This window comes from Lepisma saccharinum, chromosome 15 (assembly GCF_977018435.1).
Source record: "Lepisma saccharinum chromosome 15, izLepSacc3.1, whole genome shotgun sequence".
Taxonomy (NCBI): Eukaryota; Metazoa; Arthropoda; class Insecta; order Zygentoma; family Lepismatidae; genus Lepisma; species Lepisma saccharinum.
In genome coordinates, this window is record NC_139243.1 from 79,830,930 (window position 1) to 79,846,634 (window position 15,705).

At 38.4% G+C, this 15,705-nt stretch overlaps 1 protein-coding gene across 5 annotated transcripts in view; it reads left to right on the top strand.

Annotated features, from left to right (window-relative positions):
- The window catches only part of drn (zinc finger AN1-type doctor no), a 70,190-nt gene that overhangs the window by 49,925 nt on the left and 4,560 nt on the right, over positions 1 to 15,705 (top strand). For all 5 annotated transcript variants that reach the window (XM_083137069.1, XM_083137070.1, XM_083137073.1 and 2 more), the window contains 2 exons: positions 1,793 to 2,186; positions 10,978 to 11,140. In XM_083137069.1, the coding sequence (XP_082993195.1) occupies positions 1,887 to 2,186; positions 10,978 to 11,140 (463 nt within the window). In that variant the 5' untranslated portion in view covers positions 1,793 to 1,886. The remainder of the gene's footprint in view (positions 1 to 1,792; positions 2,187 to 10,977; positions 11,141 to 15,705) is intronic.

A 15,705-nucleotide genomic window follows, 5' to 3' on the forward strand; every position in this document is an offset into this window, starting at 1 on the left:
TTTTTTTTTTAGGAATGTTAGGCCAAAGGGGATTATAATCCCCAACATCTTCCCCCTTGGGCATGCTACTGGTGCGGAGTGCCCCTTTACAGCCTTAGCTTGTAAGGAGTATGCATATGTTGGTAAAAGTTTGGTATATTGGAGACACATTTCTTCATTTTTACACAGCTACTTACGGAAATGAGTTTGTGCAAGCTTTCCAACATTCGTCGAGGTATTTTCTTTCATCGTGTAATATATTTGACCTGGAAATCATGTATTTTTCAAGAGAAATAACTCACTGACGCACAATTGCCATTGCTTTCGCCATGTGAACTGCATGCTGCGTACGTTTGATGACGTAAGCCCCTGTCAATGCCTTTTTTTTTCACTATGCTTACCAAACCTAACCTAACCTTATCGGAAATTTGTTTGTGGGGCTATCAGTCAGCTACCGTGCATAATGGTTCGTGTGGCTATCCGTCAGCTACCCGTGCATAATGTAAAATGTGAAAAAAATGTGTTTGTTTTTGTGTAAAATACATAATGGCACCTTGCACTATGTTCCGCAATACACAATTGGTAAATACAAACCATGCGGAACTCAAAATATCGGATTTTAATGTGTCTTTGATATACCGAACTTTTACCCAGATGCTATTTTCGGAGATGGTATAGTTTCATTTTTGTTCTTATTACAGCTTTAGCAATTGATTCAGAAAGTTTTTAACAGACATATTTTCTTGTTAAGTCCCTGTCCTCAGCTCTGTTCTAGTCAAGAAGCGTGTCCCCATGTTAGCCCCATCTAGTTTGTTGCACTTTGTATCTAGGTATGGTGCAGGTGCATTCCAGTGTCAGGTTGGTGCAGTGAAATTGTGTTCAAGTTAAGAAGAATCAACAAATGGCTGCCTGCTGCTTTCAGCTTTCATTGATTGGTTAGCATGTACCACGTGACCATACACGATGCTGTATGCCACTCCCGAATGTGGTGCAAATATAGGAGTCACTTAATAAACTACTTGACACCAAATCAGCTGTGTTGTGCTTTGTAATCCACTTGACAAATGAGTGCCAAGAGGGTAAAAAGGTGTAGACAGACAGGCCCAGGGATAGTCAGTTCTACTTCTTAAAAAAATAATTGAAGGTCACTTACAGAAGTTTCTATTACTTGTTTTAAAAAAATAAGTACAATGTGTATATTTTCTTATTTTCCTTATCACGTGTATTGTTAAATCAGAATAATAAACATGCCATTATAAATGTTTTTACTTTTGGTAGCAGAATTTTAAAACTTGCAATGATGTGGTAATATTTACTTATTAAGAACACCACAGGCAGATGCCCAATTACAGCGTTCTATAAAATGAAATGTAAGAATCCATTTAACAGTTGTAATCTCATGCATGAGATCTTAATGGAATTAAAATGTTTTCTGTATCACAGTATTAGAATGCATTCCATAGTTTGTTTTTACTAGTAGAGCCATTTTTAGGAAGAATTCTCTGGCACAAGGATTAATTACTTTTAATCCAATCTTGTATTAAATTACAAATTAAATGCTTGAAGGTCACATTTCAAAATGCATAGCTAACTTAGTTGGATTTAGGGCTTTCTTAGCCTGTATTTGGAAAAAAAATATGCCGAGAAAAAGGGGCTGCCACCTGAATTATTTTTAGTTTGTCTACCCCTGGATGGGGCTATAGTATGATGGGCAAAAATAGCCCATGTGCTAATGCATCTATAATATGAGAATCAATCAATTTTTAATTGTGTATTTTTTAATGAAACTGATATGCCATTTCTATCTTTCCAGGTGGCGGATTCTTGACGTTGTGCTGTGGTAGTTTTATTGAGTTAGTCCCCACATTGTGGGCAGACATTGCGTAGGCTCCCTAAGGACTCCCAGAATGGAGCGAGAGTCAAACCAAATGCAGGCTGGTCCAGCCCTGTGCCGTTCTGGATGTGGTTTTTATGGGAGCCCAGCAACTGACGGCCTGTGCTCTATATGCTACAAAGAAGCTTTAAAGAAGAAACAGCAACCTCCTACGACAACAGGGAGTGTTCAGTCGGCGACCGACCGCAGTGCAAACTTTATTTCAAATAGTGGCAGCCCTAGTCCTGGTTCTGCTATTCCTTCCAGCATTGACACTGCCCAGCCCACGGTACCAGTCATTAGCCCTGTCAGCAGTGGGGAACAGAACAAGGAGGTAGGATTGTGCAGTTCTTAAAACCCTGTGAACATAGTGTGCCCTAGTGTCCTGTAGGAATCATTCTTTCATGGTCGTGGTTGTTGCGATGAGGAAAGTATTTTTAGCTGTGCTAAAATATTCAAAATGTAGGTGCTTGTGACCCTCTGCACACCTGCGTGAAAGTGGAAATTTGTGCGTTGTTTTGAAGATTGTGCTTCATATGTCTGACATTTCAAGAGTGCAGAAACCGCAAATAACACACATTTGATCCCAAAGTATGCCCCTCGTAAGTAAAGAACCTATTTCGAAACAGTACTTTTTCTGCTTTTTATTAGTACAGGGTGGGTACTCTAGGACAATGATAAAATTCAAGTATAATTCCCAGTTTTCAAGTCAAACTTTCAAAAAATTCAAGGGTACAAGCAGAAGTTTTCTCTATTTCAACCTTACGTATTACTGAATCTCATCACGCACTCTCCCACACACAAATAAATGTATTAGCAATGTAAAGGATCTGTGTGATTCCAGTGTATCAAAAAATTCATTTCAACTAAACTGTATATATATTTAAATTATTTAATTTAAGGTGCATAGCCTACATTTGCCATTTCACATATTCAGACTTGAAGTACATCTACAAACACAAGTTACAAGTGTTATGTAAAAAGTAAAAGTAAAGTGCTGCCCCGCACTTTCTTGATCGGGTCGTGAGTGGGGGTGATGTGACCAGCATCACACCCCTGACTGCCTTTACCCCCCAGGGTTTCCCCCAGGTACCAATGTCATTCGAAGCTGGCTGGGTGCAGGGGCCGCTTCCAACGTTAGAAAAGTTCCCGGATTTGAACTGGCCGGGGATCGAACCCGGGACCTTTAGCATGGTAGTCAGACACATTACCGACTGAGCCACCGTAGGATATGGGATATGCTAATATACGAAAATTGTTAATTCTATAAGAATTTCACACTAAAATGTACCTAATCAACTTCAAAATATCTTATCTTGTAATAATCTTCCACCTGTCAGATCATTCTGCAAAGGACATTAACAAAGTAAACGAATTGAGAGAATTATGTATTATTTTCCACGCAGCTTTTTTTTTCCTTCCTCGATAAAAATAGAATCTAAACTGTGAAAATATGTTTAAAGTCAATGGAATTTAGATTAATAAAAGTTGCAATTCTTCATGTCTAAGGAGAGAGATTCACACATAATTCCCGGAGGCAAAAATTCATGCATAATTCCCGGAACTCGTGGTGAGTGGCCACCCTGTAGTGAAAACAGATTATCTGCATGCTCAAAATACAAATGAACACATTCTAACGATATTGCCATCAACACTTATCACTCCTAACAGAAACGGTAAAAATTGCTATCGACATCATAAAGTGGTAAGCAATGGTGTTGTCGGGTGCTGTATTGTGCAAATCCTTCGGACTGCGCTGCTTCAGGCTAATTTAACAGAGGTACTTTATTGCGCAATAATGCATCTCTGCAAGCTAAAGGCAACAGAAAACATTCATAAATGTAGGGAATTTTGTATTCTTGTTAAGATTGATGATCATAGTAATTTTACTCGATTATTCGAGTTTGCACGTAGTTTTGTTCATGTAGTACAAAATTTGCATTTAAAAAGGCAGTGAAACTACTCTGGGATATGAGGCATTAGATGTGCGCTCGTCACACGTTGGGTCGAGAAATCTAACTTATTTATGGTTTCTGCATCATGAAATAAATTTAAAGCTTTGTAAAACATCGAAATTTGTAGATTATAATTTTTAGGGTGTACGGTCAGTCGCCAGCTCCGAAAATATGTCCAAAAGTTGAAAATATTTTGTAACGTTATTATTCTTACATGTTTACTAAGATATTTGCACTTTCGTCTTTTGAGAGGAGAAAACAGTGGTGATGGGACTTGATGTGCTATCTTCTTGTCGCCCAATGTAAAGTCGCTTGCTTACCTTAGTCCTCGAAGTGCCTTGTACTACAGAGTTTAGTATTGGTACTTACGTGATAGTGTTGCAGGGTTGTTTATGCAACTAGAGAACAAATACTTTTTAAGAAAATTATTAGTATGGAACATTATACTGTAGGAATGACATTCCACATCGCATCCTGGCATTCTCAAAGCAAAGTGTGTTACTTGAACTATGTTGTTGCTGGTATCAAATACTAGCCTGTTAAACACTGTATGTTTAGAGCCAAACCCTTATCAGTAAGAATAGACAAATAACAAATGTGCAGTCCTAGCATGAGGAAAGGCTATTTTTGTGTCTTAACTGTTGATTTTAACAATTGATGTGCGTGTTGTCCTATAACCTAGCAACGTAATTACATGTTAGCATTGCTAACATGGATGCTGATGATGGTCTGTTTGAAATTCTTGTGAAATGTCATCGGATGATGACGATCCTGCCAAACACTTAGCTTCAGGTCAATCAAGTGTAAGTTCATGTTTTCATTATAAGTAGAAAACTTAATGTAAAGATTAAAATTAAGTCATTGATGAACGGTTAACACTGACTTTACATAACATTTGTGATTCCATATTTAACTTTGGCCTCCCCGATTGCGTAGTGGTAAAACTCGCCACCGTGTAGATCCCACTTTATACTGTAGGTCCAGTCCCGTTTAGCCTTACTGTGCATAAAGTGGACTTAAAATAATATTTAACTCCTTCGGGGTGCTTGAAGGTGTCAATATTGTTAGCACTTTTGCCTTTTGATATGATCAATCTTGGGTGCAATTTCAGATAGGAGCCTCAAATTTTGGGTGTTTGTGCATTGAGAGGACAATAGGAGAGAAGTGTGAAAATAAATTTTTAACTCCAGTCTAGAAAGCCAGAAAATGACATTGGGTCTCAATGCACCGACAAGTCTTCGCTCAATGATTAACTGCTTGGTATTGGCCTCAAAGGATTAGTTTAGTTTTGGTGGTGCCCTAGTCTATTTTACTAGTGGTGTGCTTTTAGAGTGCATAAATCTCAATGCAGTATTGGTATCTGATTAAAAAAAGATATTCCTCATTTTACCCATTTCTTTCATCATTATGGAAAAACGTTTACAAATTTTTGTAATGGTGGAAAATAGAATAGGGTGGCTACTCACCGGGAATTCCTGGAATTATGTATGAATTATTGGCTGCAGAAATTGTGCGTTCATTCTGCGTAAACTTTTCTCCATAGACGTGAAAAATTAGAGAAAACAATCTGCATACACTTGAAATTTTGGAAAGTTCATGCTGAAAACTGGGAATTGCCCTTAAATTTTATTATGGTCCAAGAGTGGCAACCCTGAATAGAGCTCATTCTGTTGACTGCTTGCATTCCAATATTGCTCCGACTGTATCCACCTTTTCACTGTGACTGCTTCGATTGTCTTGTTCGGTAAGCCATGAGGATTCCAATCTAGTACCCAACCTCTGTGGAGCTGGTGTCATCTTGGATGGTCATCTTGCATCATCTGCCATGAGCTTGACAAGATAATGTAATGAGTTTTTCTAACTTTTAAAACAATGAATTGCAAGACTTGCATACTCTTGAACTACAAGTCATCCACTCATCACAACTACTGTGCATCTATTTCTCACAGCCCATTATTTGGAAGCTTTAAATCAGTGTTGGTAAGGTTTTCTGTGTGCTGTCTGTTGTTGAAAATGTCACTTGTTAGTTAATTTCTCCATGTACCCCATGCATTTCATTAGAAGTTACACTGTGCACGAGTTTTGTCTTACAGGAGATTTGTATCATTTTTGACACAGCTGAATATTGGCTCCCTTTCTTGTGACTTTGCTTTCTATTCATGTTATCATTTACTGTCATTTCCCTTGTTTTGTTTCAATGAACACGTAGCTAAGCACATTCTGTCTGAGAAGCAGATGTCTAAAATGTAGGTCTTTCATTCGGTTAACCAAGTTCTTTTGGAAGTGTGTTGACCGTCTCTGAAACATGTTCTTCACTATCCAATATCTATTTTGGGCATGGTTGCAGAGAGGATGCAACCCAGTGGTTTTACCTCATTAAATAACACAATAGTTCATCACAATATATGCTCCTTATCAGTGCCAGGATGCCATATTGTTGAATTATACTGAGAAGAATTTCTTTAGGCATGTGGGTGACTGGTGTCACCCATTGCGAGATTGCAACACTCTGAACTATACTGGACGTGTGCTTTTTTGTAGCTGAACATTCTTTATTTGTTTTAAGCTTAGTTGTGGTGTTGTGTTACACTTCTAATAAACCTATTATTATCAAGCTGAGCTTAGTAACTCGCCCATACACCTATCTACGTAATGAAGAAAAATGTCAGTGTTGAAAGACAAAGAACACAACAGTTTCAATTGTTATAGGGACGTGTTTAGTGAGGAATAGGACGTGGAGGTGTGTGTTAGCAAAGAAAGTCAACATGAAAGTGATCGCGTGACCAAAAGTGAACACGACATACTTTAGTTGTTAGTACAAGGGATAGTAGGGGAAAAAAGTTTGTCTGCAATCTGCAGAGAATTTTATTCTGGAGAAAAAGGCATCATTACACTATTTTTCCACATAGTTTCCAGCAACATTCAGGCACTTGTTGTACCACTTCACAAGTTTCAAGAAGCCCTGTTTGTAAAACTGCATTCCTTGTTTATGGGGTGAAGTTGCATTGGCAGCTTCCACTTCTGGTGTTGTGGTGAAATTCTTCCCTTCCAGTACCTTCTTCAGAACAGGGAAAAAGTGGAAGTCACTGGGGCAAAGTCAAGATGTAGGGTGGGTGGTTCATACACTCCCAACCGGTTGTGGCAAGATGGTTGACCATTGATGCGGCCAGGTCTGGCAGTACCCTTCAGCATTGACGGTTCCTCTTTCACGTGTTCTCCGAGCACACGCTTCTAAACTCTTCCTGTCGTCAACACAACAGTATGCTCGCACCCTCTGCAAGGAAAAGGTCATTCATCAGACATGTGACTCTCGTTAACTATTATGTCTCTTTACAAGTGCAGTAGAGCAACACAGCTGGGCTTAGAAAACAGACATAGAAAGAACGTTCATGCATGCAGAGTACAGTTTAGTGTATTTCGTACTTTAAATATAGTTGATGGGTTGGGTAATAGGTGTCACCCACATGCCTAACTATGTTACAGAAAATTATGCACCAACCGCAGGACTAATGCTAAAGAACCTTGCTTGGTACACTTCTGGAATTGCTCCTCTTCAGTTAGCATGGAAAGGATTTCATTCACAGCTAAAGATTATTTATTGTATGAGGAAATGTGTTTTGCAAAGGTTCCGTAGCATCCAACTCCTTTCTTACTGATGCTTCCAATTATTGTTTTTAATTTCATTAAGGTTTAAATATTTGTGAATGCATATAATTTGCATATTTCATCAACAAAAGTTATTAGCATCTGTAGCCTATATGCTCCATAGACAAATGAACTCAAATTTTGCTACATTTTTAGTGTCATACACGTAACACATTTTTGTTAATAATTTTTGTGCATTCAGGCTACATTGTCATACCCATACTGCTTAGCAGACACCACAAAGTATTTCATAATTCTACAAAATCAGTTCATTATGAATATTTCAGTCCAATTTCCTGTCTAGTACCTTATATTCTGTGTGTAAAAATGTTGCACACTTAATGCTGGAACGTCCCATTAAGAGAATTTTTCTAGCAAGTGTGATTGTTGATATTTAATGAACATTTTAACCTTTTCAAACCTGCTACCATACATTACGGCAGCTTCCATAGCACATATGGTCCAATGCCATATATTGTCGAAAGTGTACCACATAGTAATACCTAGTCATATCATAAATTCTGTTACAAAGTTAATAATGAACTACGGGCACAGTGAGCAAGCTAATGTATTAATATTTGGATGTTACAAAGGTACAGGTCTTGCCAACAAAGAGCACCAATCACTCTTCAAAATGGCCACCTCTGGCCTTCACACAGGCCCGAAGTCTCTTGAGGCCAGTCATCGATCACAGCACGCACGGTCTCGAGGGGAAAGTCTGCCACTGCCTTCACAAGAGAATGCTTGACATTTGCAAGGTTTGGATGCCTCTTCCTATAGCCAATGCCCTCCAAAATGGACCACAACCTGTCGTCCAATGGGCTGAGAACGGGGCTGCTGGAGGGCCAATCAGCTGCAACAATGAAATCGGGCACATTCCTCTGAAGCCACTCCTGTGTGGTCTTTGCCTTGCTGGCCGGCCCCGAGTCCTGCTGGAAGCTCCACAGCTCATTGTTGAACATGGTGCAGGTCAACGATTTCACAAGTGGCTCCAACACTGTTGCTTGGTACACTTTTGTAGATGTTTTCACACCATGTTCACAGAAGTGGAGGTTAGTTGTGCCATTGTACGAAACCCCCCACCAAACCATCACTGAGGCGGGATGATGTCCTCTGAGGATGCGTGGCGTGTTTTCACGAGCTTTCTGGGATGTTGAACCATAAACACGGTCGTTTTGACGATTGTAATACTTCAATCGTGAAGATTTTTTCGTCCATGAAAAGGATCCTCCTGTGGCCACCATTTGCGTAACTCTGGAGGAGACATCAACATTTTTGAAATGTTCAGCTCTCGAGCCCTCACTGCTTGTTTCGTGACAGGATTTCATCGAATCCACGCCGCCACTGCTTTCACGAGCTTCTGGCTCCTCACGTTGCGAGGTCTACCTTTCCTGGGGCAGTCCTCAATTGTCCCTGTGTCACAGTATCTGTTGATGGTACGATGCACGAACATCCTGCTGATATTCAGCTTTTTCAGGGTGTTGAAAATGCCCGATGGTGATTTGCCAACGCTGTGCAGTGCGATTACTGCCACACGGTTCTCTGCCAACGACTTGAAGTGAAATTCACCTTTCCGCTACCACAGCCAAACACACAATGATACTGGTTGTTGTTTGATCCAACATTGCAGGGTTAACTTACCAACCAGCCATCCCTGTCTAAACTTTGTAACAGAATTTATGATATGACTAGGTACATCTCTGCAGGTACAGAGAACAACTACTTGCATCGCAATATGGAATTCCGTACTATAGTTTTAGTGAAATATGAATGCAAGTGCATGGAATTATGCATACCATATCATTTTAAATATTTTTTGGTGTATGAGCGAGATAATGCTAAAAATCAATCATCAGTACATGGGGCAATGTTATTTTTCAGGATTGAGTTTTAGTGGTTGGTACTTCAGTGTGTTATTCAAGAAACTCCTAACAGTGACCCTGTTCTCTGATCTGTAGAATTATTATTTGGGAATAAGTTAACATGAAACTTCTGCCTAAGGCAGAATACATAGCACTCTATGCTAATATTTCTAATGTAAATATGTTGTAATAATAATGTCATGTATTTATTACCTTTGATACAAGAATCTAGCTAATGTATGTTTAATTTATTAGTCACTTAGTCAGTGACTAATATTGTGATGTATGACACATGTTGGTGTCACCACACTTGCAAAAAGGATGTGTGTTTATAATTTAGTATGCATAAATTTCAGCGAAAAATGCAGCCTCAACCAGGACTCAAAAACGTGGGTCTATGTCATACTGTTGCTCTACAGCTCTACAAACTGAGTCGTCGTTTTAGCTGTGTAGAATTGTCTCTGCCAGTGCTGCCATAACTAACTACTTCCCCCAGGGAGAAACTATGCACTGTCAATGTCATCATTGTTTCAAAGACAACAGATCCTGTTGTGGTAGCTCTGGCAAACAATTCCACGTAGCTGTGGCAGACAATTCCACACAGGTAAAACAGCAGCAGTGAAAAATCAGACCAAGCCACCAGGGTTGGCACAGTTTGCCAGAGACCTGCCATTTTTACTGAAATTTCTGCATAGTGCCAAATCGTAAGGTGTAATGTGGTGTTGCAATTTTAGAGACATTACTGTATTTGCCAGCATATAAGCATATTTACAGCCCCCTTTTTTGGACATATGTTTGAGGAAAAAGCTTTATCACTTAATATTATAATTAACATTCAATATTTGAAATATAAAGTAATATGTAAGTCAACTTAAAAAAAATGACAACTAATCTAACTAGGAAAGAATACATTTTAATTTTAATCTTCTCCGCTGCACATCGCAAGGAAATTGTCTAACTTGAACAGAGAAAATTTCCAGAAATGGAGGTAATGAAAAACTGAGTGTCAGTGTATAAGATGCACCAAATTTTTCAGACCTATTTTTTAAGGGAAAAAAGTGAAAGTTAAAAAAATGAATACACTGGCAAATACGGCAAGTCTCAACAGTAGGAGTGTGCGGGACAAATTTTGTGATCAGGATGGGGAAAATATGCAATTTCCTAACCAAGTAAGGACATTTTCGGAATGGAAAATGTTAAAATTTTTCCGACTCTGAAAATCTTGAATTCTACAAGCCATTGCCATTGTCACTTGCTCTTTTTTCTTTTCTTTTTTTTCTGGAATAAAAACTAACCATTTTCAAGAAGTGTCAAACACTTACAATGCAAGAAACATCAAGAATAACCCAGAAATGACCATTTTGAATTTCCAGACTGTTTGGGATCCTGAAAAGTTGGGAAATAATTTCCCGAAGTCTGGGATGGGAATAGCATTTTTTTCCCCGATCCCGGTACAGACCTTTCAGGGTCCTGCACACCCCTACTCAACACCATAGCCTAATGGTGAATCAATGGATCCTGTAACCAGTTCCCTGTTCAAATTAGCTTTCACCGAAGTTTTTGCAACATCCATACGTGCATGCTAGTTGTGGAAGGTTTAGATAGTAGCATAGCATGAGAGTTGTATCCAGGAGTCATTGCTAACTAAAGTTTTCCTCTTCAGAAGAGCAATGAGACTGAAGGGGCTGTAGCAGCTGCGGCCGCTGCCGAAAGTTCGAGCAACAGTGGCGATGCTGAGGACAATGATGGAAAGGATTTGCCTGACAAAGATGGAAAAAAGAAAAAGAACAGGTGTGCTATCTGTCGCAAGAAGGTTGGTCTTACAGGTAAGTGGCTCATTAATTCCTCTACATTATATTTTAATTTTTGCTGCGCACATTTATAAAAAAAAAAAAAGATTAGCAGTACGTAATGTTTGTGTAGTGGTAAAAAAATACATAATCCGTTGTAATGAGCAACTATGACATTGTTTGTTATACCTGTAATTCTAAAAGTTCTCCCATACTATAACACCATTAAGCCTTGTTTCCATGATATGAAAAACTCAATATGCTGACCAAGGCAGAATTTTTTTTATTTTAAAAATATAAACTAAAAGTTATGTTTCAATCTTCTAGCAAGGTCATGTTCAGACTCTGTACCAAGTACAAATGAAATAAGGTACAAAACAGGAAGGTATATATACACAAAAAATCACTCCCCTCCAGACACAAGAATATTAGAAAGATATTTATCTGGAACATTTCCAGGTGTTCCAGCAGGTGGCCTTCCCTTGTCAACTGTTGTTTCACCTGACAGGGGATTTAGATAAACATATCCTCTCATCTGGAAAGTAGTTGAACTCCTTATGTCACGCTCTTTTTTTCCTTAACCTTTCTTTCTTCATTCCTCTTCCTTCTTTTCTCCACCTTCGCTCCTGTCCTTTCCACTCTTTCTAACACCTTCTTCCATTCTTTGTATTGTCTTCTTCTCCTTTCTTCTCTATTTCCTTGGTCTCCTTCAATTTTCTCACTAGTATTCTCTTTTCCCTTCCTATGCTTAGTCTCATCCCACTCTGTCATGTCCTGTTTCTCTCGTGTGCTTAAATATCGCATTTCTCCTCTTAAGTCGTACATCATCCCTATGTTGTTTCAACCTGTCTTCTTCACTTTGTAGATAATCCCTTCCTCTTCTGTTTTCTCTCACACTAGTATTTTTAAGTGTACGTGCTCACAACCCTTGAAGTGGAAAACGTTAGCTGGAGGAATGTTTGGTCAAGCCTTGGAGTTGGCTGGGGGTGGGGATGCTCCAATAGTTTCACATGCTAATAAGAGATGCTCCAATAGTTTCACATGCTAATAAGAGATGGCCATGGGGATTTCATCCCCCTTCATTTCAAGCACTGTTGTTCTTGAAAAGAATATCATGGCTAGAAATATCTTCCCTCCACCTAGAGAAATTGAAATTACAATTCAAAAAGTCAGTGTAAATTTCACTAAGGTTTGAGACATTAGCTACAGTTACCAAGTCAACAAGTGTATTTTTTTTAAAAAAACTTTCTTAACAGAAATGCTATGTTTCTTCCTAATGAACATACTGAAAATATTGTTGTTCTGTGGGTATTATATTACATAGTGGCAGCCGATTTCATGTTTCAGCCCCATTTTTTGTTAACTGCTGCAGATACAGGGGACCGTTTCAAATTTAAAATATTGAACATTGTGAAATGACAAAGTGAAACTAGGTGAGAAGATCAGTTCCATAAGCATGAAATTTGTCTCAGATTGTTAATGGAAATTACTGTTAGGTTTAGAAAGTGTTGTGGAGTGTTTGATAATGTCCTACGTACAATTCAAGCCTTATGACCATTAATCCAGTGGAAAAGCAACACCATTATTCCCCTAACTGAATTATCATTGGATGTACATGAATTTGACAAATTTTACAAATTGAAATTACCTTACCCATGAGCTATGATAAATCGTTACAGAATAATTCTAGCACCTTCTGCCAGAAGTTTTTCTATAATGTACTACACATAAAATAAATTTCGTGGAATATAAGTTTTCATCGATAGTGTACTTGCAATATATGAATTGGTGTAATTTTCTACATCACTGGTTTAGCACAAATTCATATTTTTCAATTCTTACACAAAAATTCGTTGTCGTATTCCTCACTCATTTCTGTTTCAAATATGTCTCCGATACAGTGTCCCAATGGTATATATTTGATACACTTCGAAGCTGTTGGTCTGTGGTGTGCGAAAATTAATTTCCCTAAGTAAATTCATGTCCAGAAGAATAATGATGTCTTCTCACAACACATGTAAATGCTAAATATATTCAGAAATTAACACTATTCTGGTCATTTAAATACTCCCTGCCAGGTGTGTAGGCCCAGGGCAGAGTTTAGATTTGGGCGGGGGATGAGATTAGAGGTGTTTTATTTTATTTTTTTAAAGAAATTGATGTACATGTGAAAGATAGGACATTCCAGTGACTTGTTAACTACAATATCTCTCCATTATTCCTGTGTCCCCCCTCCCCCAGGCTCAACCACTGCATGGTGGAAGTCACCTTGATACAGCCAAAACATTGAATCTTGTTCTAAAATTGTCCTTGTTCTTCTAAATTAATCTGTATTGTATTACAATTGTCAAATGAAAACCTTAAAAGTCCAATAAAAATTGTAGGGCAGACTGTGTGCAGCTCAAATTTACATGAGGTATCAACTGTTATTACAAAACGACCTCAAGGCTGCAACACTAATCAAATGAGCTTCAAAATGCCATTTTTGTTATTTTAAAGATGGGTCCTCCTATTCACACTTGCACCAGTGAAGAGCAGTGGTTGCTTGCCCTCTGTCAGCCTAAAATTGACAAATTTCCCTGCAAATGAAAATACAATATCTCTGTTCTTGCTAACCACACCAGCAAGTCTGCTAATGGAGGAAAAGTTTGACAATGGCTTCAGTTTTTCTTAAGGTATACAGGCACTAACTCGAAGTTGAAAATTATATGTAGATCAGCAATAGGTCTGTGCTAGAATGCAGCGAACTTGTGCAAGCTACGTACAGTAATAATTTTTTCGGATGAGGCATGGTTTCATTTCTTGGTTCAAGGTCTGTTCCTCACTCCATTCGCAGCTCTGTCCAGGCACCCGTAGTTGCGAAGGAAAGAGCAACTCAAGCTCGGAGCTTTCAGATTGCAAACAATGCTCACGGAAACCATTCACTTTTAATGGATTAGTGTGCAATGTAATCTTGATAGCGTTGCACATTCGAAACCTTCAAACGATTCCGAGCGAAGCAAAATTCTTTCGAGGGTAAACTTAAGCGGGACGTTGCTGGTCGAAAATGTCTGCATCTCCGCTAGCGCTGCCTGCCACACTTCTCCCGATGTCTCAGCCTCGCAAGGAATTGGATGCATGGTATATTGTAACTCAAATTCTTGTTGAATAAACTGAAAAATCTTCATGCGGAAGGTTATTCACTTGTGGAGCATAACAAATTTTCAGCAAGGACATCACAATTTTTGTGTTATAACTACAAATCTTGCAATTATTTTTCATTATTTTAAGGTTAATTTAATTCATGTGTGTATATTTTGGGAATTCAAATGCTTAATCTCGATCACGAGACTTTTTCACATTAACAATGAAATGGTTTCTGTATACACTCGCACACAACACACTTACATTATTGTAATTAATTCATGTATATTATGAAACACACATCTTGTTTTTTCCTCACATTTATTAGAAAGGGTGATGCGTGCTTGGAATTCATTATATTTTAATTGAACTCATTCATTACTGTTTTGCATGTGGTCTATTTGAAAAATAAAATGCTCTTTATGAAACAGAATCCCCTAAAGTAACACTGTAGGGCTCATTAGTGAAAAACATTGCATAGCTCTTGCACAACATAGCAGGTCACTACGAATAAAACTTGAGTGCCAACTTGTTTCTCAAGGGTTTGGAGGACTTACTCCATTGTGTGTGAAAAATTTGGCTGAGAACATGCTCCCAAAGTGAGCACCTGCTTTTGCGGTGTGAATGGACACTTTTTAATATGATTGAAGGAGTAAGGAAACTGAGCAATTGTTTAGTTGTACACACACCTGCACAGAAGCATGTATGTATGTGTGTTACCAGATCATAAAAATGTTCATCTGTCTGCTACAAATCACCGGGTAGGACTTGGATGCAAGAATGGAGCACATGCTCTTTTCTTGAATACCTGCTCCACTTAGTGCATGTGCTCATGAACTGCTGGTCATTTTTATTAGCATAACCCACTGTGAATACATTGTTCCATTGTATCCAAGACTGCATGAGCACACTTTTCATTACTTCAATATTCACCCGTATTGTTCCAAATCAGGGTGTATTGTGCAGACACCCAAATGTCAACTTCCCTTCAACGTAGTACATCATGGACAGCATTTTGCAGATGAGTGAGGCTCTGACATCTAGGCTCAGCCATTGTAAACCTCTGTGGGCTCATGGCATGCACTGTTTTTGTCCATCCATCTTATCACCATTAATCTTCATCTTCGCTTCTTCTACTTCATGTCTTCATCTTTGCAATTAGCCAAAAGTGGCAAAAAAGTGAAGTAAAATAAAACAAATGAATTGATAAGACATTGTTGCAAATCAGTTTGAAAAGCAGAACTTGGTTGATGTAAAGTAAGACAAATAGAATTGATAATTAGTAGGGCCATGCACATTTTGTTTTTGACTGAAACGTGAAATGTTCACTAATACACTGCAAAGCTAATTTTTCATGATTTTGAAAGATGTGAGGTACGTTTTCCTGTACATGTTTTGTCACAAAATGGTTCAAAATAAACCCTAATTAATTTTGTTGCAAAAATTTTGGAAGGAAAAAATATTTTTTTACAGACAAA